The sequence below is a fragment of the Barbus barbus genome, assembly GCF_936440315.1.
Source record: "Barbus barbus genome assembly, chromosome: 7".
Taxonomy (NCBI): domain Eukaryota; kingdom Metazoa; phylum Chordata; class Actinopteri; order Cypriniformes; family Cyprinidae; genus Barbus; species Barbus barbus.
In genome coordinates this window covers 25,651,094-25,677,439 of record NC_136735.1, presented here as the reverse complement: position 1 = coordinate 25,677,439, position 26,346 = coordinate 25,651,094, and the positions used below count along the sequence as shown (strand labels likewise).

The window sequence follows — 26,346 nt, the reverse complement described above, 5'->3', positions numbered from 1 at the left end:
TAATCCCTACTGCAGCCTTTTCTCTCTCTCTATGACATGCACTTATATTCAAACAAACACACATACACACTCATGCATGCTCTCATTCACACTCAAACACAAACTTGATCCATGCATCATGCTTTGTACATAACTATTACTGTAAATCAGTGCTTATAGCTGCAGTTGACAAAGTTTTTGAAATTCAAGATAAACTTATCTAAAAATAAATTCTAAGACATGCATTTTGTTTTAGAACTTAAATAAGCCCTTCCAGAGGAAGAAACATTTATACTCAAGTTTCAACTCAGTTTGTCATATTTCACTGTTCCTTATGTAGTGGGTATATATAAATATAGTCCTCTTTTATTTAAACAGGATTAAGCAAAACTGGCTTTGTTTTACAAATAATTATTCATTTAGCAGATGCTTTTATCCAAAGCGATTTACAAATGAGAAATATGTTTGCACATCTAATTTTAAATGCACATCTTTAAAAATCAATTTAGCTAGTTGACTCCATGACTTCATCCCTTTGCTCAAGGGTATTCAAATAATAAACTGTAACTGAAAGACACATACAAAGAAAAGGAAACTAAAACGTTAATAGAAAGGAAAAAGAAAAGGAGGTGAAATAAAATAGAAAACAAAATGGGTAAAAAAAAAAAGGTTTACTAACCCACCTCTCAGGTCAAATCACTCACTAAAGGATTTTTTTTTTTCAATATGAAAATGCTGGGGGGTTTTTCTGCCTATTGCCTTGAAAAAATGAAAATGACATGTAGCTGGGTTTAAATTTTCTGTTAGCTGAAATGATGTATTTAGTGATGGGCACACAAGGCCAGTTAGGTCTGTTTGATATTGCCTTCTCGGATGTATTTAAGATCCATTACCCTGTAGCTTGGATTAACAGACACCCCCAGTTGTCTGTTCTTTTGTGTGTGTAAATGTGTGTTTGTGTGTTCCCCTTCTGAAGCAATCAGTATGTTAATAAGACAGATTGACTGGATTACCACCTAGACTTCTGCACTGAAATTATGATAAAATACTGAATTCTAATGAATATATACAGTACAAGAATGGAGGAAAATTGGTATCCAAAAGTCTAAGCCCAGCAAGGAGGTCCATCCCACCACCCACTGTGCAAAAAGACACACAACAACGATTATAGACAGACAGACACAAATAGACAGACACACACAAATGCTAACTTGGGTGAAAAGGTCATGTGCAGTTCTCTAGGTGACCACCAGGGGTGATCTGATAAAGAGGAGAGGAAGAGACTGCATAATTGTAACCTTCAGGTCAAAGACACACACACACACACACACACACACACCAGGATGGGACAGCAACGCTTTTTGCCCACCATGTGTCAGCTTCTGTATTTAAGGAAGGTATGATTTGCTCAGTTTCCCTTTTATTGCTGTTTGTGTCTGCAGGGCATGGAGGGGTGAATCAGCTGGGTGGGGTGTTTGTAAACGGGCGGCCCTTGCCTGATGTGGTGAGGCAGAGGATAGTAGAGTTGGCCCATCAAGGCGTACGTCCGTGTGACATCTCCCGCCAGCTCCGGGTCAGCCACGGCTGCGTCAGCAAGATACTGGGCAGGTGAGTTCTGCTTATGGTAAAGAAAAGTGAGGAAGCCTTTTGAGCTTACATCGCTAGCAAAAAAGTACCAAAGTACATAGTACTAATGTATTTTGCATGTAACATAAGAACGAAGGCAATACCATGGTACACGCAGTATATACTTACCATTTAGAACAACTATACTTTTTTGTGTGGTTTCTATTACTTCCATATACTCAAGCTGTATATATTTCATTTAAAACATTAAGAAGTACGCTACCATTCAAACGTTTTGGGTCAAAATTTATATTTAAAATTTAATTGACAGTAAGTACCTTCAAAAAAATAATATATATATATATATATTATATATACAAATATATAATATATATAAAATATATAAAATAATATTTGATTTTTAAAAAATATTGTAATAATATTTGAACATATTGGAGACTTCTTTGAAAAATATTAAAATGTTAGTGTATCTGTTTTTTTTAAATCACTTAATGCAGCTCCCATCTCAATCTGTAAACAAATAGATTAACATGAGCTGCATATTATAATAAAGAGTGAAGTCTTGCAGCTATGGGCGAACATGTTATGAGACATGCTGGACCTCTCATATCTCATTATAGAGGTCGAATGACACTTTCTTGCGATATTATATGATTATTTCATATAGTAATGTACTGGCAATGTAAAGTTGGCTAAATGTGTTTGTAGTCTACGCTATCAGACAAAACGGATTAGTTCCCACACACGGAGTTCGCCTAGTCCCAGACTGAAAAGGATGTTGAATAGAGAATCTCTATTGCCTGTGCTATTTTATCCAGAACTAGACTTAATCTTTGCCTGGGAAACCAGCTTAATGTCCTCTATTGCATTCAAACAGTGGGGCCAGTATATGTTTGGAGTCTTGCCTTTAAATGGTTTCCAACCCTCCTTCCGTTCTTTCATCAAGTCAACTTTTACTTAATCCATAATAAATATCAATTTCTGAAATATCCATACACTGATGAATGCTGTCAGTTCGCTTGATATTCCCTCTGTCGCCGGTTCAACTTGAGGCTGACTCAGCGCTTCCTTTCAAAGAAGACACGTTGAAATTCAAAAATTCTCAAATCTCTCACTGAAGCCAAAGTCAAAGCGCCGTCTTTTCTTTCTGTCTTTCTGGGACAAAAAAGAAAAGATTCATCACATTTTACATTTGCATCAAAATGACACTGGCAAAATACGTCTCCCGAGGCGGGAGGGATGGCTGGAAGGACAGAGAGAGAGAGGGAGAGAGAGAGGAGGAAAGAGAGAAGGAGAGGGAGGAAGGGGTTAAGGGGGAGGACAAAATTTGAATGGATAAAGGTGTGGATTAGTGCTAGAGCCTTTAGCTATATCAAAAAAATGTGTTTCCCATTGTTCTCCTTTGCCTCAACCCTCTTCCCCCAGCCCTGGTCCAACTCACTCAACCGTTACTGTGGCGCTCGGTGCGTGTGTGTGTGTGTGTGCAGTAATATGCCTCCCTCCCTCTTACTGCTCAGGCAGAAAACACACGAATATGTGGGCTGCAAGTGAGGTTTGAGTAAATAAGGGGTATGACTAACTCTGCTCTCTTGTTAATGAGGGAATTGTCTGCACGCTCATTTTGGTGAGCTTTTCATGGCTGTGCTGTATGAGCTGTGCTTTTGGTTTATATTTGTGTTGGACCTTAACTAAACTAAAGCAGTTAAACACGTGAGATGAAGCGGAGCACCTAAAACCCCCTTAACCTTGGGAAAATCTCTATTACACCAGTAAGAGCAATATATGAGACATCAGTGTTCAATAAATGTGTTCATATTAATAATCTAATATAGCATTCATTTATTAATATTATTACAATTTCCAATACGTTTTCTTGCGGTTAATAAGCATATTGATATTATTAATAATATCTTCCATCAATACTATCTTAATATACACTATCATTCAAAAATTTTGGGCCAATAAGATTTTTTTTTTAATTCGTAAGAAATTAATAATTTTTATTGAACAAGGATACATTAAATGTGTTGAAATACACCCCCCCCCCCACACAAAAACAAATATGATGCTACAAATTTTTATTAATGCTACCATATTTCAAATGAATGCTGCTCTTTTAAAATTTCTGTTCATCAAAGAATCCCCAAAAGTACTAGTTTTCACAAAAATATTAAACCACAACTGTTTTGAACAATGATAATAATAAATGTTTCTTGAGTACCTAATCAGCATATTAGAATAATTATTAATTAATATATATATATATGTATATATATATATTAGAGTTTTTAATAAATGTATTATTATTTCTAATTAATTAAAATTAATTTTAAATATTAATAACTAACAATTATTCCACCATGAACATTTGCTTAAATATAGGCTGTTTACACTTGCCATGTATCTTAATTCAGCATTAATACAGAATGTGTGGTCACAGGTGTGCTGTTATCTGCATGGCATTAAAGCGTCTCCATTCAGAATTTAGACCATACCCTGTTTTATCATTCCTGTGTGTATGCCTAACATATAAGGTTTGATAGTGCTCATCTGTGGCTGTTTTTTGTAAACATACTGAACAGACTGGTTTTTTTTGCACGTTTGTGAAAGGTATGTGTTGTTCTCTGTGCCTTTGTTACTAGTAACCAACTGTGCACTGACCGCAAGACATTACAGGCGTACGACACTGGATAAGCATATATTCTAACTCTCTGTTTATCTTGCCTGGTGATATACAGATCTCTATCTGTCTGCTCCACAGGTACTATGAGACAGGCAGCATCAGACCAGGGGTGATCGGAGGCTCCAAACCAAAGGTTGCTACACCCAAAGTCGTCGACAAAATCGCTGATTACAAACGCCAAAACCCCACCATGTTTGCCTGGGAGATCCGAGACAGACTGCTGGCAGAGAGAGTGTGTGACAATGACAGTGTGCCCAGCGTCAGCTCAATCAACAGGTGTGTGTGCATTGTAAAAATCATCCATTTAACTTGACACAAACATTTCTGTCTATTTGATGTCCATTTGATCAGTCGAATTCATCATTAGTTATTTAATTCACTTTGTTTTTCTTAAAATGTAAGGGGATAAAACGTAAGATTTTAAAGATTTTATGAGTTTTCCGAATGTGTCTGTGGTATTGCTTCACTTTGCTAACATGAATAAAATGTGTTTGTGTACACTGCTATTTCAAAGTTTGAAGTCAGTAAGATTTTTCTTTTGAAATTTATACTTTTATTGAGAATGGATCCATTAAATTGAACAAAAGTGACAGTAAAGCCATTTATAACTTTTTATCAAAAAATAAATATTTCAAATGAATGTTCTATTAGTTAAACAACCCTGAAAAAAATTGATCACACTTTCTACAAAAATATTAAGCAGCACAGCTGTTTTCAACATGGATAATAAAAAGAAATGTTTCTTGAGATCCAAATGATCATGATTTCTGAAGAATCATGTGACACTGAAGACTGGAGATATGTCTGCTGAAAAATCAACTTTGCCACCACAGGAATAAATTACATTTTAAAATATATTCAAATAGAAAACAGTTGTTTGAACGTGCAATAATATTTTAAATATGAATGTTTTTACTCTATTTTTGATCAAATAAATGCAGTCTTGGTGAGCATAAGAGACTTAAGACATAAGAGACAAACATTTAAAAATGTATTACCTTCCCCAAACTTTCAAATGGTACTGTATACAGTATATGTGCAAACCACTACATTTTTTGAGAACAAGGTGATCAGTAGATTAGAAAATTGATAGAGCAATGCATGGAGAAGAGATAGACAGAATGGAGGGAGAGAGACGTAGATAAAAGAAAACAATGCGACTGACTCAGTGGCGTAAAAAGAAACACATATTCATGAGCAGTGTCCAGCTCACTGGTTCAACAGCATGTGCACAATGACAACCTTTCTCAGTGAGCGAGAGCAAGAGAGAAAGAAACAGAGGGAGGGGGGGGGGGGGGGGGGAGAGAGAGAGAGAGAGAGACGAGGAGGAGAGGGGAAAGGTGCTTTGCTTGAGCAGCCATGCAGGAAGTGTGAGACTCTGCTGCCATGTCAGCCTGCATGAGCCACTTCTCTCTCACACACACACACACACTTTTCACATGTTTGCATACTCATATCAAAGCATATACAGTATCACAACACCTTGCATGGTAAACCTTAAACACATGGTAATGTCTGTTTGCTCCTGCTTTGCTGCAGGATCATTCGCACTAAAGTCCAGCAACCACCTGGCCAATCAGGAGCTGTCTCTGCCCATAGCTTAGGTAAGAGCCAACTTCACATATACTTTTGTCATATTTCAAACTACTCAAAATACAGAACTTTAGTTCTTGGTGGGAATACTAGAGAGTTACATATTTGGATTCAAAAAAAGAGAAATGTAGCTTCTGAAAAAAAGGTGTTGACGTACATCCCATTAAAATGTTTGGGGTAATTTTTTTTTTTTTATTCAGCAAGGACGTATTATATTAACCAAAAGTGACAGTAAAGATATTTATAATGTTAATTAAGATTTAAGCTTTCTATTCTTCAAAGCGTTCGTTATTCTGTTTATCTATTCATCCATTTTTTTCAAGGATCCTATTATAAAATGAATCATGGTTTCTACACGCAGCTCAACTTTTTCAACATTTATAAAACTCTGAAATGTTTCTTGAGCACCAAATCAACATATTATAATTTCTGAAGGATCATGTCAGACTGAAGACTGGATAAATATATTAAAAATATAATCAAATATATAAAATAATATATTAATTTATATTTAAATACAAAAAAATATTTGAAACTTTTTTTTGTATTTCTGATCAAATAAATGATCAAATCTAAGCAGTTTGAGACATTGTTGAAGCACATATGAGATCATGTGAGATCTCAGGAGAAAGTAAAAAAAAAAAATATTTCCTGAAGGTTTCAACGTACCAGTTACTTTATAACACTATAGGCAGGGCTGTATCTCTCTTAGACATTGAGGGGAACTGAGATTTGAGATTTTTAAACATTTACTGTACTGTATTGCAATCAATCTCCCCAATCTTTAATGTTTGATTAAATGCTTGAATCTATACTGTTGTTCTGACTCTCAAATGACCCCAAAAACTAAAGGGGAATCTCCAAAAATGGTCTGAGATCAGTTTTAGAGGAAAACTCCCGTCGACAGGTAATAAAGTATTGAACTGCGCTTGTCTCACTGTCAGTAATCTTCATAATCGCACACCGCCACTTAATCTAAATTAATTTGCACGCACAACGCTTGCCAGTTCTCCGTCTCCTTCAGATTATGATGATAAATAGTTCTCATACTCAGGCGGAAAATTGAAATTTAGGGATTTTGAATATAAAGCGTTTGCTTCGGGTTTCCATTCCTCAACGCAAGGAGAAAAAAAGTGCGAAAGAATAAGAGATTCAGATAATTGAAACGATAAATCAAGAGTAAAAAAAATGGAGGGATATGCATTCATTACATTTTCCACCTGGTTAGCAAACGAGAGCGGCGGGTGAGCAAAGACGTTTATCTTTTCTCAGAGCGATTTGTTTTTCTTTTTTCCAACCTTCTCCATTTTAGCAGTCTGTTGGGATGTGGGATTAGCCTCATCTCTACACCTTAGTGTCCCCTTGGGGCCACTGTACTGTCACTCAGGCTGTACATCAGCTGACAGGAAGTGAGATAAAGAGGAGAGAGAGAGAGAGAATGAAGGGTTGACAGAGAGAAGACTTTGTGGCCTTGTCCCCTACCGCCAAGACCTCACAGACAGCCAGACATGTCGAAAAGCTGTTAGCTTGTTAGCGTCTTATCCTTGGGCGGCAGCATGTTGCCAAAATTTTGTGACAGCAGGTTTTGGTGAAAGGTCTTTGCCAGGAAAAACGCCAGGCCAAGAACCATGAAAGGAAAAACAAAACTCAAGAACATACTACACGTAAACAAATGACATTGGCCTGGAAGCTAGAATCACAGAAAACCCAATACAGTCAATATTAAGAGACATTTACACAGCTACATATTTTCTCAGTCCATGCATTACCTGGAAATTGAAATGAAGACTAAAATGGACTAAAGAATGGAAGACAACTACTGCAAAAAAAAAAAAAAAATAATAATAATAAAAAATCTGGAAAAGAAAGCTTTAATAAAGGCATAGTTGACACAAATATAATAATTATATTATTACTTACTTAGGGTGATGTTTTAATAACCAAGGTTTTGCATCCAAAAAAAGTCATGTGGAACAACCAACATGCAGATGAAAAATCTTAAAACAAGAAATGATATTATGGAAATAATTAATAATTAACATTATAAATTCAGTGCTATGAGCAGCAATAATGGTGTCCACCATCTTCATGTATGCTTTAGAACATTTCAGGTCTTCATTACCTCTCTGTAACTTTCTAGCCTCTACAGTGGCAGTGACCCAGGTATCTGCAGTAACCAGTGATGCTGCAGGCTCCTCCTACTCCATCAGTGGAATTCTGGGAATTAGCTCACCTGCCGACGCAAGCAAACGGAAGAGAGATGAATGTAAGTCCATATGTGTTCTTTGTTTTCAGGAACTGAAAAGGCCTAGGTTTTGAACATTTATTTCTATGCCAAACTCACTCTTAACTTAAAGTATTATTAATGCTGTTGCACAATAAAGGGAATTTATTTCATGCAGGACATTTAGTAACTACCAGCAATTACAGAACAAAAAATCAATTACATCCTGAATTCAACCTTTGTCTTCCTTCTTTCTTTCATTCTTTATTTCATTCCTATGCACAACATCATTTTAATGCACTCACACACATGCACACAAGCACAGAGAGCACAGATGGAAGTTGCTGAACATTGACAGATGCATCAGAGTGGGAGGGGGATTGGACACCACTGGCACGTCTTAGATAAACATCTCTATCCAGGGGAGCCACAGCATGTGCATGTGCATGTGGATGCTCACACACGTGTGTTTGCGCACATGTGTCTATTAAAAAGCCATTGCTTGGCAGACCCCTGCAGTACATGAGAGATGTCACCCACATACACTCACATACACACACACAATATGACTTGTATCAGACATCAACAATAGAAGATTCCTTTCTATTTGCTGGCCAGGGTTATTTCAGATAAATCTAAAACTGAAACTAAAATTAAAACCATAAAAAGTTATTGCTTGAAATAAAATAAATATTAGCAGTAAATTTTGATGTTCTAAAATAACTAAAATGGAAAAAATAGACATAGAACAATAAATAAAGAAAATTAAAAATGACAAAAACACACAAAAAAACTACTAAAACTTTAACTAAATTCATATTTATATACCGAACATCTAAAAGTTAAAACTGAAAACATGAATAAACTTAATAAAACAAATAATACATTAAATGAATACTAAAATAACACCGTTGGTGCCTATACTTTTAGCAATAATGTTAATGTAGTTAAATGTAAATATAAAGAATAAACATTTTGACAGACAGTATCAAACGAACACATGAAATTTACGGTAGTAGCTGTGGTTGCTAGAACTGTAACGGTTGGTGGTTGTAGAAACGGGAGCGCACGGCAGAGAATAACAAAAGAGACTTTTTATTTGCATCAACACACTATAAACCATTATGAACTTAAGATCCGACAAGGATTGAGACAAAACTGAATGCTTATAAAGAAACAGGAAATAAAGGAGCAAACTAGATAATTAATCAAACACAGGTGACAAGACTAAATGATGATTACTAATTAACTAAATCAGAACAGGAACTACCAAATAAGGTCAAACAGAACTGAAAGGAAAACCGACATGTGACAAGAACCTTACTCTAAAAATTCTGGTAGCAACATTTTAGGGTTATAGGGATTGAACTTAAATTTACCGTAAAAAAACTAAAACTGTATTAATTTAATTAACTGATATAATGTTAATATGAGATCTTACTAGTTTTGTACCTGTAAAATATAATGATAGCCACTATAATAATATAAGCAGTAAAAGAGACAGATGTTGAATTAGATAGCCCTTCCACAAGTTGAGGTATATAGTAATAAACAGAAAGTGCACAGAGTGTTATGCATAAAATTAGGGTTGAAAAGGGGTGGAAAATTTCTGGTAAATTTCCATAAACTTTCCAAAAATTCCCGGAAGATTCCAAAAATTCCTGAAATGTTTCCAAAATTCCTGGAACGTTTCAGAAATTTACTGAAAATTTTCACCTTTTTGCAATCCTACATGAAATACAAAACACCATCATGGTAACACAATACACTAAAACATTGTAATAAACATTAATAAGCAACATAAAATGTAACTCAAATGTAGATAATTGTTATCGGAAATTAACAAGAAACATAATTGTTTAAACAAAACCCCTTCAAAATGTAAATGATCTTGCATGGAATATCAGTTAATCTTTTTTTTTATTTTACAAAGACTTTTCCAAAGTCTGCACATTTAACCGTATTTTACTGTAAAATTGCGTAAAATGTCTTGTTAGATCTATTATAGTATATAATAAGGGAACGTGCTGTTGAGAGGTTGACAGGATAGCATCTTTTATAGTTTTTACAGTGTATGCTGTATGTAATATAATACAATAATACTCCAGGTAAAATTAATAACATGCATAAACTATAGATTCAATGAAATGTAAGTTGATATGCTAACTACTGGCTTATCAGAAAACACACACACACACACACACATCAACGTTCATCCAAGCTCCAATTAGGCTGACGTCTGCCACTTTAATTAATGCAACACATCACATCCAGCAGGGAGGGAGGGGCGACTAAATGAATTTGTGTGTTTAATTGACATGGTGAAACTGCGGGTGGTCAGTGCTGTGATGTTTTGCAGTATGTGAGTGTGTCGCAGCAGTATGTGCGCAGCAGTATGTGCGCTCGCAGCGAGGGACGTTCTCATGGGTTTGCTGAAGGCATAAAGTAACACGAGCGATAGTTTTGGCAGCTAGTAGCCAATACTGCTTGCAAATTTTAAAAGCATAAGGCACGATAAGGACTGTGCATGATTTCATAAGTGTAAGAAAGAGTAGAATGGACAAAAAAAGGGATGTTTTCTGCACCACTTCAGTAGAAGTACAGCAAAAATGAATCATCTTTCATCTGAGTCAATGTGTTTTCCATTTGTATTGCATGTTAAACAATTACAAGACATGTACCTTGAATAAGACAAGAAATCTTGATTGAGATGCGACCTGCGTACAAAAACATATATGCAACTAGTGCAGCAGTGAATCAAAAACATTCCTGAAACATACAGTGGGAACAAAAATATACAGTGGGATCAGTGTTGACTGATTCCTGCAATGAATGATGCTTATTAGCCCATTCTTTGTACAACAAAACCAGTATTGAACAATTCAAGAAACAAATGATGCTTATAAGCCAGTTCTGAATCAAAAACCTACAGCATGACCAGTTTAAACCAATTCCTGAATGATTCTTATGGAATGGTTCTTTTTAGAAAATCAAAATCATGCAATGCAACCACTGATTCAAATCAAATCAGTCTAATGAGTCGATTCTTTAGTGAATCGAAAACATACAGGACAACCTGGGTAGACCAGTTCCTGCAACAAATGACTTTTATGAGCTGTTTTTGAGTGAATCAAAATCATACAGTGCAACCTATGAAGACTGATTCCTACAATGAATAAGTATTATAAGCCGATTCCTTTTTGCAAATCAAAAATATACAGTGTGAACAGTGTCGCTCAAATCCGAAAATGAACGACTCTTGTTAGCCAGTTCTTTTAAGGAATAGTTTTAATGAATAAAAGACAAGTTACTCATTGCCCTGTATAATTTACATCATTAGCAAAGATAGAATTTCTTTCATATTGATTTTAAATACAATTGAAATATACCCAAATGAATTTCAATCAAACTGTGAGCTTGTGAATCGGAATCGAATTGGAAAATTTGTATCGAAACCCAGTCCTAAAAAAGTGAGAAATTAAATAAAGACATTTTCCATATACTTCATTAAATTGCATCTATGTAATACTAGGAATTTATATGCTTAGTGGTAATGCTTTTAAAAAAGGAGAGGGAGGCAAAAAGCATGTTTAGTCAAGCAAGACACTATGATTTCCAGCTGCACACAAGCAGGAAAGGAAGTAACAGAGGGTTTGGATGGCTTAGTGTGTGTGTGTTGTGTATATGTGTTTGGGGAAAGCCCACTGATGCCCTTTGACCCAGGGGAAGTGATCTGAAATAGAGAACTTGACTTGTGGGCCCTCTAGAACAGAAGCATTGTGCCTGCCCATTCTCTCTGAACGGAGGAGGAATGGATGAGGGGAGGAGTGGAGGAAAGGAGAAATAGAATAAAGAAAGACAGGAGGCATGTGGTACGGGGCAGAGGGGTCGGACAATGTTCTCTTTGCCCCCTGAAACAATAATGAAACCTTTCTTTAAGGTAACAGCTTCAAAACATGAAGGAAATGAAAGGAAAAACTGAAAAATATACACATTTAAAGTTAATCTGTTAAATTTAACAAAACACACCTAGATGTTTGCATCCACAGTGGACATCATCAGGACAGACATGGTTTTCTCTACTGTTTAATATGTTCACTTCTTGTCCAGTTTAATTTCAGTCATTTTTATCTCATTCATTCTGTGGAATATTCTGAATGGAAGATAGAGGAAATTTTTAATAAGGTGGGGGGATTGTGAAAGAGAGGGGGAGCGAGAGAGAGAGAGAGAGGGAGGATAGGGGATAGATGATAACAGTGGGATTTGTTAAAGGTTGGTATCCCCCTTTCAGAGACTCATACTTTGATCTGTCAAGGTTGACACACGCACATGCACACACACACACACACACACTCTCTCTCTAAGTGTATCGAGTGCACAAGGAACCCACTGAGCAGTTTTCTCTGCCCCCAAAAAACCTTCAACCTCACCCCTGAGAGAAAGAGAGAGGAAGACGGAAAGAGACAGAGGGGGCACAACGGTGATCTCATTGTTGCTATTGTCTCTGCTTTTGAAGCAAGGAAGATGCCTCTCCTCCGTTCTCCTTCTGTGTGTGTGTGTGTGTGTGTGTGAATAGTGGGGTTAACCCTGAATGCAGCTGGGCTGTATTGTGTCTGGTTACAGAGAGTGGTTCCCTATAGTAGGTTCAGAGGCTGAAAGACAAAAGGCCAGAGAAACACCGGCCAACTGAATACCTAAGACCAATAAGTCTGTTTGTGTGTGTGTGTGGGTTTTTTTTTAGGGGGTTGGAGACTTGAGGAAGGTTGGTTAAATGTGATGCTGGTATGGTGTGTTTGTTTAAATTTGGTGAAAATATCTTTATTGTTGACGTCTCTTCTTTCTTTCTCTCTTTTGCTCTGATATGGCTGAGTGGGCTTCCAGATCTGTCTGAAATTGCATTTCACACACGGTGGCTGACACTGTGAAACAGTTACACGCATAACACACACACACAAACAGTCACAGATAAACACGTATCTGTGTAATAATAACAACTGGAAAAAAGTCCATAACATTGTTTTGACACTCGCTGGCTGTGTTTTCATATGGTCAAGTGATCCCAAAAGATATGGATGTTTGAGGACATGTTTAGCAGTAGTTTAAGTGCAAACATTAGGAATTTTGGGAATGTACGTTCTTAAGGTATGGTCACATTTACTGTTAGTCATTTCAATAGGAATCCAGCAAATGGGAGTTTAGTTTGAGGGTGAAAGATTTCTCAGTTGGTTCAAGTTGGTCGGTTAGAAAGTGGCTTCTGTGTGAGCTGTGCTTCATATATTGCAACCCTATTGACAATAGACAATGGGCCTTTTTTTGTGAAATTTTGTGAAATTGGTTAGCTGAAACCTGGAAGGAAATAGAAAATTTTAGGATAATGTAATATAATTAAAATGCTTTACTATATAGGTCAGTAATAAAAAAACAACTAGTTTGTACCATTGACTGTGTGAACTCCTTTGTACAAAAGGTCAGATTTTCTTCTGCTGAGCACAAGATGCTCTTTGGATCATTTTTAAATCATGTTGGATAATATAATAACATCAACATGATCACACTTGTGTGATTCATGCTGCTGTCTTTGAAAGAAAAGGGGGACAAACCAATTATAAAGAAATTATGAATTTCGTGTGAATTAAATTTTTGAGCTAATACTATAATTTGTCATAAAACAAGTGTTGTATTAAATTAGAAAAATGCAAAATGAATGCATTTTCACTAGCGGTCTCAGATGTTTTGGCCCCTTCTGGTGCATAAACAACCATGCACACAAACACAAACCAGAGTGTGGCAGTTTACAAACAGCATTTAAAAAAAACAAAAACAAGATATGTGCACTGATGCACACTTTCAGACATCTTTTGTGTGTGTGTGTGCTGTCGGTGGACAGTCTTTGAGAAGAGTGGAAAGCAATAAACCTGCTGAAATGGTGCCATCTCACAGACATGATTGATCAATTGAATTCTATCAGACACACTGACCGCTGGGATTAAGAGGGTCAAAACACTGGAGATCATACACTCTCTGTGTGTTCTCTCTCTCTCTCTGTGTGTGTGTGTGTGCGTGTGTGTGTGTGAGAGAGAGAAAGAGAGTGAGCATTTAAGCTTTGTTGAGGTAAGTCCTGGCGTTGAGGTGTATTAGAGACACATGGGACCTGCACGCTATCAAGCAGTCAGAGACAAAAAGATCTTTCTTTTAAATAACCACAGATGACAGTAAACTGGATCTGAATTCACATTCAAATGGATCGATTTCTGTGTTCAAATGAAGGAGGAAAAGGGAATGTTTAGATAGCTGCTTTGTCTGTCTGTCATTTTATGCCTCTATCTCTCCATATCTCTCGTTCTCTCTCTCTCTCTCTCTCTCTCTCTCGTCTTGTGGGGATTGCTCTGGCCTCTGACTCTAACTCCCTAGAATAACCTCTCAGAGGCATTTTGAAGAAATGAATTGGCTCTATATCAGGGATTTTCGTTTCTATTCTTCTTTTTTCATCCCTCTCTCTCTCTCTTTTTCTCTCCCTGTAATCATTTGAGGGCTGTAGCTTTCTCAGCTCTTATAATTGTCTCTTCAGAAACTCAACAGCCCAGTAATAACTGACTCACACGCTGCCTTAACACTCACTCAGAGAGGAGGACGCAAGTCCAAGAATCTCTGTTTGTGTGCCTGTATGTGTGCTTGAGTCTCTGTATGATAGTTTACAGAAAAGTTCAAGTACTTACCCTCATGATCATAATGACAAAGAGAAAATATAGCTACAAACAGCAATGACGGGGCCAAGCACATCAGCGGCAAAATGAGGAGCTAAGCATAGCACGGAGCATCAGAACAACTGCAGAAATTAGTAATTGAAGCCATTTTAAGATTATTGTTGTCCAAATGGCTGAAAAATCATTTAAAACTTCTAGTAATACGATTGAATGACTTTTCACTTTTGACCAACAGGTGGCACCGTTATCAAATCGATGTGAGGTGTTCTGTGTGAGGTGACAATTGCACACACAAAGTTTGGTGTCAATATGCCAAAGCATTGCAGAGATATGACCTCAAGTGTCACTTTGGCATCATGTCTCAAACTCGATGTTGTGGTATGTGAAAACGGTTTTGTCTATCAACACAAAATCCATAACTTTTTGTCAGCATGGTCTGAAGATGATATGATTCGATTTTGGTGAAAATCGGACCAACGGTCTCGGAGGAGTTCGAAAAAAGTAGGTTTTTAAAGAAACAGGAACAGGAAGTTTGGCTGACTATGGCAACATTAGTATCACTATTCTCAGCATGACCCAAGGAATCTATTAATGCCAGTTTCATTACAATAGACAAAATTCACATAAAGCTATTAGCATTTATTTGAAATTTCATCTCTTATCTGAAATTTCACGTCTCAAAACGTCTCAAAATGTTTTGAGTACTTTCAGGTCATGGTCTCAATGGTGCATACAAAGTTTCGCAATGGTACACCAATGCATTCGTAAAATATAGCATTTTATATCATAATACTCTATTGTAGTCAATGGCAATTTCATGTTTTGTTCAATTATAGCACCTCCAAGAGGTACAATCCCACCAAATTTTTTACATGTCCTTAGAGTGTGCCCATACATATGTGTGTCAAATTTGGTGAAAATATCTCATTTTCTTTTGGAGTTATAGACATATTGGTATATGAGTAAATGAAAAATGACTGACTGTTGACTTTGTTTGCATTTTTGTGCCACTTACTTACAAAAATTTGGTAACTGGGCATTAGCGTGTAGCCGGGACGCTATGTTTTCGAATTTCCTACGGTGGTTTCGTGTCGATTGGAGTAACGGTTTCTAAGATATTGGCAAATGTTTTTTAAGCGCTAAAATGCAAAGTTGCACAAACCATAAGGCAAAATCTGACAAGTTTGGTATCTCTGGATTCGGCAAGGATTCATGAGTCTAAAAAGGTGATTCCCGTGAAAATAAGTTGACCACACCCAAAGTTATAAACATGTGAATATTTGATTTTACCACTGGGTGGCGCTGTTTCGAAACTTCTCAAGTTCCTTCAGGGCATCGTGCTGATGAACCATACCAAGTTTTGTGACGATACGTCACTACATTTTAATACAAAATTCAAAATGGCTGACACCCAAAATGGCTGACATGGGAAAATTGTTGATATGGTTCGACTCGGCATGATGCACCAAATCTAAAGAGACCAGTTTCGTGATTTTTGGTCAAACCACTGAGAAGTTATAAGCAAGAATAGCCATTTTTTGTATTTCCTGACCACTAGGTGACACTGCGCCGAAACACTGCAGGTAGCCTTAGGTCATGCTTGTTATAACACACACCAAGTTTGGTCTCAATACCCCAAACCGTTGCAGAGATATTGCCTTGCATCCATTTTTGTGTGCTTTTCATAGAATTTGTTCGCTCATTATTCAAAAACTGCTAAGCGAATCATCTTGAATTCCATAACCTTTTGCCAGCATTGTCGGAAGATGATCTGAGCCAATTTTGGTGAAAATCGGACGAACCATCTAGGACGAGTTCGAAAAAGTAGGTTTTATGAACAATTGACGTAAAACCTACTTTTACGTCAATTTATGTCAAACGTAGGCATCGATTGTATCCATTAGCGTTCTTTTTATTTTTCTTCCGCTGTGGAAGTCAATGGCAGCCCATAGAACCGATTGCGGGAAAGTTGTCTCAATACTAACCACAGCAAATTTGGAGTCTCTAACTCAAACTCTCTAGCGCCACCACTTGTCCAAAGTTTCACTCATGTTTATGCTAATAAATTTTGAACCGTAAACCACAAAATGAAAATATTTTTTTCCTCTGAATCCTTGGCTCAAGCCGAGTCGAATGAAGTCCAAAATTAAAAAATCGTAAGGTTTAGTTTCGCTATTTTCAATTGTTCCTAAATTGTTCCCACACCATGAAGTAGACATGTGAGGGCGTGTTTGAATGAGCCGTTTGGGCGTGGTCGAGTCTTAACTTTTATAAAGAATATCTCTTTGGTTTTGAGACTTTAGTCTTTGCAACTTCAGGGATCTTATCTATGCACAAACAGCTTGTAACATTCCAAAGAGAAAAGAAAACTTGTAATCTCATCATATGACCTCTTTAAGACCTGCACAAATAAAATTAATACCACATGAGCGGGGTAGGGCAATGTCTATGGTAAAATATTCAACTGTAAAATGACTGTAAAAAGCAAGATTTACAGTTCAGATACAAGTTTTCACAAATACAAAAGTCAGAACAAAAGTCAAAAGGTAGAAGGTCTTGGAACTTTGACCACTTTGAATGGCCAAGACCCACACAAGAGGCCATATGACTGACAGGTAAAGCAACCAATCACATTTCGTTTTGTGCCGTGTCATGTTTAGGGGCATGAAAATGTCCCCACAATAACAGACCGGTGTGAAAATCTCTTCTTCTTAGTGTATTAATTGTTTAGATTTGTATAATGCATTAGCTTCTGTAGATGTACAACTCTGCATGTTTGCTGCATAAAGGTCTTAAAGGCTGCATCATAGGTCTGAACTCTGAACAAAAACAGAAGAAAGACTTATTGAAAATGCTAATTAATTCTCTGCCAGCAGGTGGCGCTTTCGGAACAGCAGCAATATAGCGTTTTCCACGGTAACCACTGTACACAAAGTAGCCAGCACATGACTTTGCAAAATGCAGAGCTCATATTTATTAAATGAAATCATAGCCTTTTGAAGTTTGTCACATTAAGCTATATCAGAGTTCTTGTCTTTCCGTCCCCAAAATACCATTTTAATACCAAATACCTTTTTAAGGACCCATGGAAACCCTGGTCGCTATAGATTTTTAGATACTAAGTTTTAGATACTAATACTAAGTTGTTACAATTAAGATTGGTTGACCTAATTTTACACAACAGTTGTTAAAAGGGAAAAAAAGCCATTTACTCACCCTCATGTTGTTGCAAATCTTTATGACTTTCTTTCTCCTGTGAAGGATATTGTGAAAGATATTGATTCAACTATGTACACTCGATATTTTTCAAATTGACCATTTCTCGTCAAAATTTTGGGAGTGAAAGAGTTATTCCAATTGTAATTTTTTATTTTTTTTTGTCTTGAGGGTGCAAAATGTTCCCCATGCGAATTACATTAATTTTCAAGTTGGTCACATGAATTTGTCACACTTGGTTTGAAAGTGACTTCTATGTTAGCTGTGGTTTAAACCGCTACACTACTGACATCAGATAAAGGACCTTTTTTTGCCTGAAAAATGTAGCTTTAATTTTCTATAACAGTAAAATTTGTTTACTGTTATTTTTTACTACATCTAAAACTCAAGCTTGTGCGTCTTATTCTTAAATACCCCACTTTTGTAAATGCTACATTGTATTTAACTGTTTTTTCATTAAATCTGTTTGACTCTCTCTCCAGCTCTACAGGATTCTCCTTTGGCAAATGGCCACGCCCACTCAGGGCGGGACTTCCTGCGGAAGCAGATGCGAGGAGAGCTCTTTACACCGCAGCAGCTCGAGGTATTGGACCATGTCTTTGATCGACAGCCATATCCTGACATTTACCCCGTCCCTGACAGCAGCATCTTCAAGCCCGCCCAGGTAAGGGCTGGGGGGTAGGGGTGTGTATCCACGGTGGTTGTGTGCACCTCCTCTTAAAGCTCACACTTGCCCTTGCCTGGCTGCCAGTATTGCTTGACCCTGTCCCAACTCTGCTGTTGACCTATGCACCCCCACACTGAAGCTAACGCTGAACTTTCACCTCTCTGAGCTAATACTGGGGCTTTGACCCTGCTGGCGCTGATGTCCCCTCTATAGAATTTTTGGCTGAGGTTAAATCTCAGCACTGCGTAGAGCTTTAGAGTTAAGTAGCAAACACTTGTTCGTTAGTTTGCAAAAGTTACCCACATGGCATAATGTTTATATGTTCAAGCGACCATATCAGAAATCATTATTAATGCATGATGATGCCGCAAGTGGCAGTCCTGGGACGCTTAGTGAAAAAGTAAGTTTAGTTTAGAGCGATGTAGGGAGGGTACATAATGTCAACATTTTGAGTTTAAAGCAAATGATCTGTGAAAGATGTGTCTCGACTGAATTGGCTAAATTGTAAATAGAATATTTCTGCTTTTTAGACTAACACTTTTTACCATTTTTTGGGGGAAAAATCCCTAAAAATAGGCCTTCATTCTGGTCAAAGAATGTCTTTGCCTCGTTCTAGTCTTTGCTTCCATTCTGGTCAAAGCTATGTTTGTGTTTGCAGTACTTGTAAATGATTGCAGTATGGCTAGACATGCTGACACATAATGGATAGGATGCAAAAGTACAGCTGTATGCACATACAGACAATCATGTGATGCATAAAAATTGATCACAAGAATAGGCAGTCAAAGATGTCACTCAAAAGTCAAATGCTATCACCCCCACATTCATTCAGGCACACATACAAGGCCAGTGTCAGAGTTCTATAGACTTGTCTGAAAGACCCCATAATTCCTCTGTCCATTTCACCACTGAGCACTGAAGCTGGCAAGGTCAAAGGCTACTGAGCAGGGCATTAACCTTAGGGTCAATCCACATCCCTTGGGTGTGTGTGAGTCAGGATTGTTGTGGCACAAACGATCAGACAAATTGAGAACCGGGAATTTTGAGCTGTCTCTTTTTCAGAAACGAGAGTGTGCGAGAGAGGTATATGCTAAGTGGTCTTGTGTGATTGACTGACGGGTTGTTTTCCTCCCACTGGCAATGTGAATGCTGCTTAAGGAGAGAGAAATGATGGAGAGCTTGACTCTGTTTGAGTGTGTTTGTGTCTCCTTGGGGCATGAAATGAAGTTGGGACTTGATTTTGTTCTTTCCTCTGTAGTTACTGATTAGAACAGGGTACATAAGGCCGGGTTCAATTATATATAAAAACTATGGTGTGATTATATCATTACTTTTGTTCATATAACCTAAAAGTGTGCTTTATGTAGTAACATCAAAATAAAAGACTACTATTTAATATCAAATGAAGCTGTCTATGTTAAATTACACCAGTGAAAGTAACTTTAAAGGGTCACATGTACAATCAATGCTTTTTATAATCTCTTCATTCAGCACCTCTCATTTTTAAATGTGCTATCATGAAATTTGACATTCCCTGCTCTTTTAAAATAAAAGAGTTTGTACTATGAAAATTAACTAACATTCAAAGTCAAAACAAGTCTCATTCTGAACTTCTAACTTCTCATAGTGGCACAAAGCATCTTTAGGCTATTTAGAAGTAGCAATATAATTTGGAAAGATAAAATCTGCAGGGATGACATATTCTTGAAGGCCAACCTGTTAGCAAAGCTCTGGTTCCCTCGACAAAAGCAGGATTTTCCCATTGGCCTTTGGATTATTGCAGAAAATAAACTCTATGACCAACAAAATTTAATTTGACATCTTTTGTTCATCAAGTTAATCTTGACAAATGAACACAACTTTTATGGATTCTTAATCTCAAATACAATCGGCAGAAGTTAGGCTATAAATGAACTACAAATCATTGTATCAAAAAATGAAAAACCAAGCATCTGCTATGATGGTAAACATAGAATATAAATGTATCTCTTTTCTCTCCACCCATAAATTTACCGTCAAGCTGTATCTATTAGATAGTGATGAAATTTCTTTTTTCATCTTTCATCCTCCGCTCCTGCGTCCTTTCTCCGCCTCTTTTACATTTCTTTCCACTTCTCCTCTCATTTGCTCTCTCCATCTCTCAGTTTGTGGTGCTAGAAGGACCATTAAGCACTGGCAGATCTATTAATTAGTGTCCTGCACTTCAAGGGGGAGCATATAAAACAGCGTACGCTCGTGAGAGTCATTTCATTTGAATTTTCCTCTTTTCATCTCCTTACATTATGCCAGAGATACATCAACAGCCCAACAACCCTTACACTGAACTAATTACTCAACCAGACCAAGAGACAGAGAGAAAGAGAGAGAGAGAGAGTGATAAAGGCACTTTCCAGGGAAATTCATAAAGTGAATGTTTTATATATATATATATATATATATATATATATATATATATATATATATATGAACTGCAGAGGTAAATATTATTATAGAGTTCAGAGCAAAAAAGTATGCAGTTTTTTGACTCAAGCATTTAAAAAAATTATGTACATATAAATACAATTCACTGCAGTTACCAACTGAAAAGAACACTAGTGACAGTAAGACATTAAAAACCTTTCTCAAAAATGATGATTTCGGAGCAGATTATAAATTAATAAAGACTTATTTTTGTGCAGTTGCTTGAAGAATACTATGTTATGACCTCCAAACACTTTTACCATAGTGCAAGATATGTAAACAAATACAGAGTGATGTTTGCATCATATAGCTGGCTCCATAATCTGGCATTTCTGACATGGTAAACTTGCTCAGTAGCTCACCTGGTACAGCATTGCTTGAGATTCATAACACTTTCCTGGACTCATGAGATTTTCCAGGACTCATGAGATTCATGAGTCCTGTGAAACACAAATTACGATAAAAGATCTCAAAGACTTGTAGAAGTAAGCTAAATTGCATGGTTGCTTCAGCAAATGCATTTTTATCTAACATTTGTTTTTGTTTACATTATTGGTAAGGTTTAGGGTATGATTTAGTGCAGGTGGTACTTTATTTTCAAGTGTGACAGAACACTAACCTTTTAATGACACTCACTGGACATTTCATTTCCGAAATGCCACAATATGTACAATAACCAACGCAAAATGTTGCCAGATTCATCCGTTTTGGATAAAACTGAACGTTATTAGTGTCACTCACTGGACATTTCACTTTGAAAGTGTCGCAAAACATTCTAGAAGCAATGTGATAAAATTGTTGACACTTTGGGCCAGATTTACTAGACAGGGCAAATTAGCCTGAGACTGCAAAAAATATCAGACAATTGACTACTGCAAAACATTGCGTGATTATTTTTATTTCACTGCATGTCTTTAGTAAATCCTGACATTATTATTATTAAACCCAAAAGAGGGTTTACACTGGCGCAAACTGTTGCAGCTTGCATTGTCCTGGTCTTGTTCTCCCTATATAATTTCCCATACTCTTTCTACTGTGAAAGAGAGCGAGAGAGAGAGAGAGAGAGAGAGAGAGAGAGATAGAGAGAGAGAACTGTAGTAAAAGTTCAAGTTCAAGTTCAAGTTGAGCTTTATTGTCATTCCGCTACATGTGGGGACATGCAGTGGAACAAAATGTCGTGTCTCGCAGGACCACGTTTGTATAACTTAAAAGTTTGTATAACTTGCATAACATATTTAAGTCATACAGTTAAGCCAAAATGTATTCTGTTATTTACTTATGTCTCACTTGCATTGTCCTGGTCCTGTTTTGTTGTGTGTGTGCGTGTTTTTGTGACATATGAGGACACAAATTTGTATAATGACATGGGTATGACATAAATATTACAACGAGAAGGTGACTTATGAGGACATTTCCCCATGTCCCCATATTTCAAAAGGCTTATAAATCATACAGAATGAGTTTTTTTGAGAAAGTAAAAATGCAGAAAGTTTCCTGTAAGGGGTAGGTTTAGGTGTAGGGTTGGTGTATGGCGATAGAAATTACGGTTTGTACAGTATAAAAACCATTACGCCTATGGAATGTCCCCACAATTCACAAAAACAAATGTGTGTGTGTGTGTTATTTTATTTCATGTAATGTTATTTTGGACCCCAACTTTCATTTTATGGACAAAAACAGCTGAAACATTCTTCAAAATATCTTGTTTTGTGTTTTGCAAAAGAAAGGAAGTCATACAGGTTTGGAATGACGGTAATTGATGACAGAACTTAAATTTTTGTGTGAAACTATGCCCCCTACATATATTAGATTTCACCAAAAAAAAAGAAAAGAAAAAAAAGAACAGAGCAGCTTTGTCTCAAATAAAGCATTTAGAATTGTGAGTGTGTATTACACATGCTGAGAGCCACGACTCTCTGCTTCAGAGGAGCTCACCAATAAATGCCTCCCTGCCAGTCAGGCTCATTTAATACTGCATGCACTGCTAAATACCTCCCCCATCACTCTTTCTCAGTCCCACACACACACAGTGCAGTTTACAGGCTCTTCTAAGAGACAATACATACAAGCTGAGGGAAAAATAGAGGAAGGGAGATAGAGGGAATGGAAGAGAGTAAGAGCATCTGAGAGGAAATACTATTATGTAAATGCGGCTGCGGGTTGGGGTGAAATTATTTTGGTGTCGCGCGATTAGGGGCCTCATCTGTTATTGATGTGAGCAGAGAGGAGAGCCATTACAGAGGGGCTGTGTCAAAAATGACCCCCGAGAAAACTGTGACCCCAGAGAGAAATCGAGAGAGCAAGGAATACAGTTAAAATGAAATTCCAGTGAGCTTCAGATAGGCTACATGCTTGTTATTTAGTCAAAATCAATAAAAATATTTTTTATTTTTTTTCTCTTTTACTCTTTTTTTTCTTCATTTCATCTCAATTTATTTTACAAACCCCATTCCTTTACACATTTCTTTCTCTCTCTCAATGTCTGGCTTCTCTCCAATCTTTGCCCCAGCTGTGGTGTGTGTGAGTGTGTGCCGCGTCTATATGTGAAATGTGTGTGTGCATCATGGTCGCTGATGGCTTGCGTAGTTTCAGAATTGACAACATTTACAGGGTAAAATGAGAATCATCCGTCTTCACTAGGCTGCTGTCAGAGGCAGGGCCAAACTTCATAATCCCCAATTACTAGTGCTAACCTCCCCATCTACATACACACATGATGAGGGGGCGGGTGCGAGCCACATAAATAGAGAGGAATCTCAGATTGAATGACTGAAACAGTGAAAAAGAGAGAGAGAGAGCGAGAGAGAGAGAGTGGGAGGAAGTGGACAGTGTGAGCTGTGATTGGTAAGGTCACAGTCTACTGCCCTTGCCGTGGTGATGAGCACTGAGGTGTTTAAGGGGTCACTGGGATACACACATACATTCATACACAAACACCCTGCTTACTCTGTGTATTAGGGATTTAAAAGTTGTGTTTTTTCAGTTGTAATTTTAGTATCTAGAATTACAGTTTTATCCACAATTCTTTTAGTACTTTAGACAAACCTCTCTCTCTCTCAATAATCTGGGCTAACTACATACAAACAAACAAACAAATAATTAAATTTTCTTGCAGTTGAAATGGGATATGCACAATAGATAGATAGATTAATTTAATTTTCTGATTTGGTGCTCAAGAAACTAAGAAAATTACCCCAAGCTTTGAACGCATATCACAACAGGGAACTGAAGTTTGCTTTTTGAGCATATAAGACTAAAAATTAGTTAGTGTATATTGTGCATACATTAAAATGCCAAGGGAAATTATAAATTTATCAATAATCAGACATATTTAGATTGTATTAAATTGGCACTGCATATTTTATTCCCAGTGTTAGAGTACTTTTGCACTTTTTTACAGTTTTATGCATAGTAAAGTCAACAGTCTTTAAAAAGCTGAATGAAATATTAATAATGTCAGAATATGTATATGACGAAAGCAATGACAGATTCAGTGACTGACTGCAAATTGTAAATGTGTAACTTTTAGGAGTACAAATATAGATGGACAGACATGGATTAAAATCCACAAAACTCTTCCTGAAATCAAATTACGTGGTTCTACTAGTTTTTTTATTTTTTTTCAATGGAACCCATTCTGAGTGGACAGAGAGAATTAGTATCCCCAGTAAAAGAGCACAAGCTTAGCATTTATTTACGTTAAAGTGGATGGTAATAGCTTGTAATGACGTAACTGTACGGTAACAGCAGGGGCAGGTGTACCATCAGGATTTTGTTGGGGTTTAATTCACTCCTAATCAGGGTTATTAATAACCTCCTCCTGGACTAAAACAGAAGCGACATCCACTTCCCAAACTCTGCCATCAAATCACATCCACACCTGAGTGACAAACCCCATTACCGCCAATGGAGATGAATCACTGTGGGTGTGAGGTGGGACAGAGATCATTGTAAGTAATTGGTCATGAAAGCACACAAGCGGGGTCAGTCTGAGGTCGGCCACATACTGGATCTACGCTACCACTACTCATTAGTGTTGACTACGTACCTATGTGCCATTCACAAACACAAAGATGAGGGTTAACATACAAAGTAATTTCATGAAGTTGATTTCCTTTCATTGTAGTCATCTAATGAAATCTCTCTCCATAGACATCTGATTACTCGGCTATGGCGTCTTTGGCTGGCGGACTGGAGGAGATGAAGAACAGCTTAGCCAATCAGACGGGAGCAGAACTGGGTTCCACTGTTGCAGGGCCTCAATCATATCCACTTGTGTCTGGTAAGCAAACTACCTAGGTGTTAAAAACACACACATACACAATTTAAATTTCACAATGCCTGGAGTTTTCCCAGATGTTTGCTTATCAAAGCAACCCAAGTCCAAATTGTGAGAGAAAATGTTGTAAAAAATGAAAAAATAAGAAAATTACCTATTTATTTTTTTACATTCAGACTTCAGAGGGGAAAAAAACAGAATTGTAAGATATAAACTCACAATTGCGAGAAAAAATTGTGAAATAAAAAGTCCTTTAATAAAAATTACCTTTTTATTTTGCATTTTTTTATTCAGTGACAGAAACAAGCTTTGTTTAGTAGATAAAAAGCTAAAAAAGCTTGCTTTGTTTAGTGAATAAAAAAAATGTAAGGTTTAAATTATAAAAAAAACCCACAGAAATGGACTGTTGGAACTGGAATTAAACAGCAGACACTTTTGTCTGAGATCTGCTTGGCTTCTTCTGTATTATAGCTATATTAAACATGAATTAGAACCACCTGATTGTGGATCAGCTTGCTGTGGGCAGCTCAGAGGTGAGATGAGAGTGTTATCAGACCTGTTAAACAGTGCTCAGTGATTCAGATTCACACTATGTCCTAAGGGACAGAGAGAGTGGATGGAGACCTGTAATTACTATATACACGTCTCGTTTTCTCCCTTACTGGCTCACTCCATTTGGGAGTAAGGGAGAGCTAATTAAGAGCTGCTTGGACAGGAGCCCTAACGAGGGAATCATGGAATTGGGATTTGTGGACCATCTGACAAGGTAGAGCGAAACCTGTATGTCTAGACTGTGTGTGTGTTTATGTGTGTGTGTGTGTGTGGAAGGAGAGAAAGCCAGAATGAATTACAAACAGAGCTTGCCTCGTATAATGGACTATGTGAAAAGACTATGGAACGGGTCCCTCTTGTTTGCATAATGGCGCCCCCTATTGGCACAAATTAACATTTTAT

At 37.1% G+C, this 26,346-nt stretch overlaps 2 protein-coding genes across 6 annotated transcripts in view; one reads left to right on the top strand and one right to left on the bottom strand.

Annotated features, from left to right (window-relative positions):
- Positions 1-26,346, top strand: part of LOC306873311 (paired box protein Pax-5-like) — a 47,216-nt gene that overhangs the window by 7,780 nt on the left and 13,090 nt on the right. For 2 of the 5 annotated variants that reach the window (XM_079422511.1, XM_079422512.1), the window contains exons 2-7: positions 1,422-1,587; positions 4,328-4,525; positions 5,789-5,853; positions 7,983-8,108; positions 18,469-18,650; positions 25,266-25,395. In XM_079422511.1, the coding sequence (XP_079278637.1) occupies positions 1,422-1,587; positions 4,328-4,525; positions 5,789-5,853; positions 7,983-8,108; positions 18,469-18,650; positions 25,266-25,395 (867 nt within the window). The remainder of the gene's footprint in view (positions 1-1,421; positions 1,588-4,327; positions 4,526-5,788; positions 5,854-7,982; positions 8,109-18,468; positions 18,651-25,265; positions 25,396-26,346) is intronic. The other 3 variants (XM_079422513.1, XM_079422514.1, XM_079422515.1) reach the window with 2 other exon arrangements.
- The window catches only part of LOC306873310 (maternal embryonic leucine zipper kinase), a 42,179-nt gene continuing 40,289 nt past the window's right edge, over positions 24,457-26,346 (bottom strand). The window contains exon 19 of the mRNA XM_079422510.1: positions 24,457-25,408. Coding sequence (XP_079278636.1) covers positions 25,377-25,408 — 32 coding nt within the window. The 3' untranslated portion in view covers positions 24,457-25,376. The remainder of the gene's footprint in view (positions 25,409-26,346) is intronic.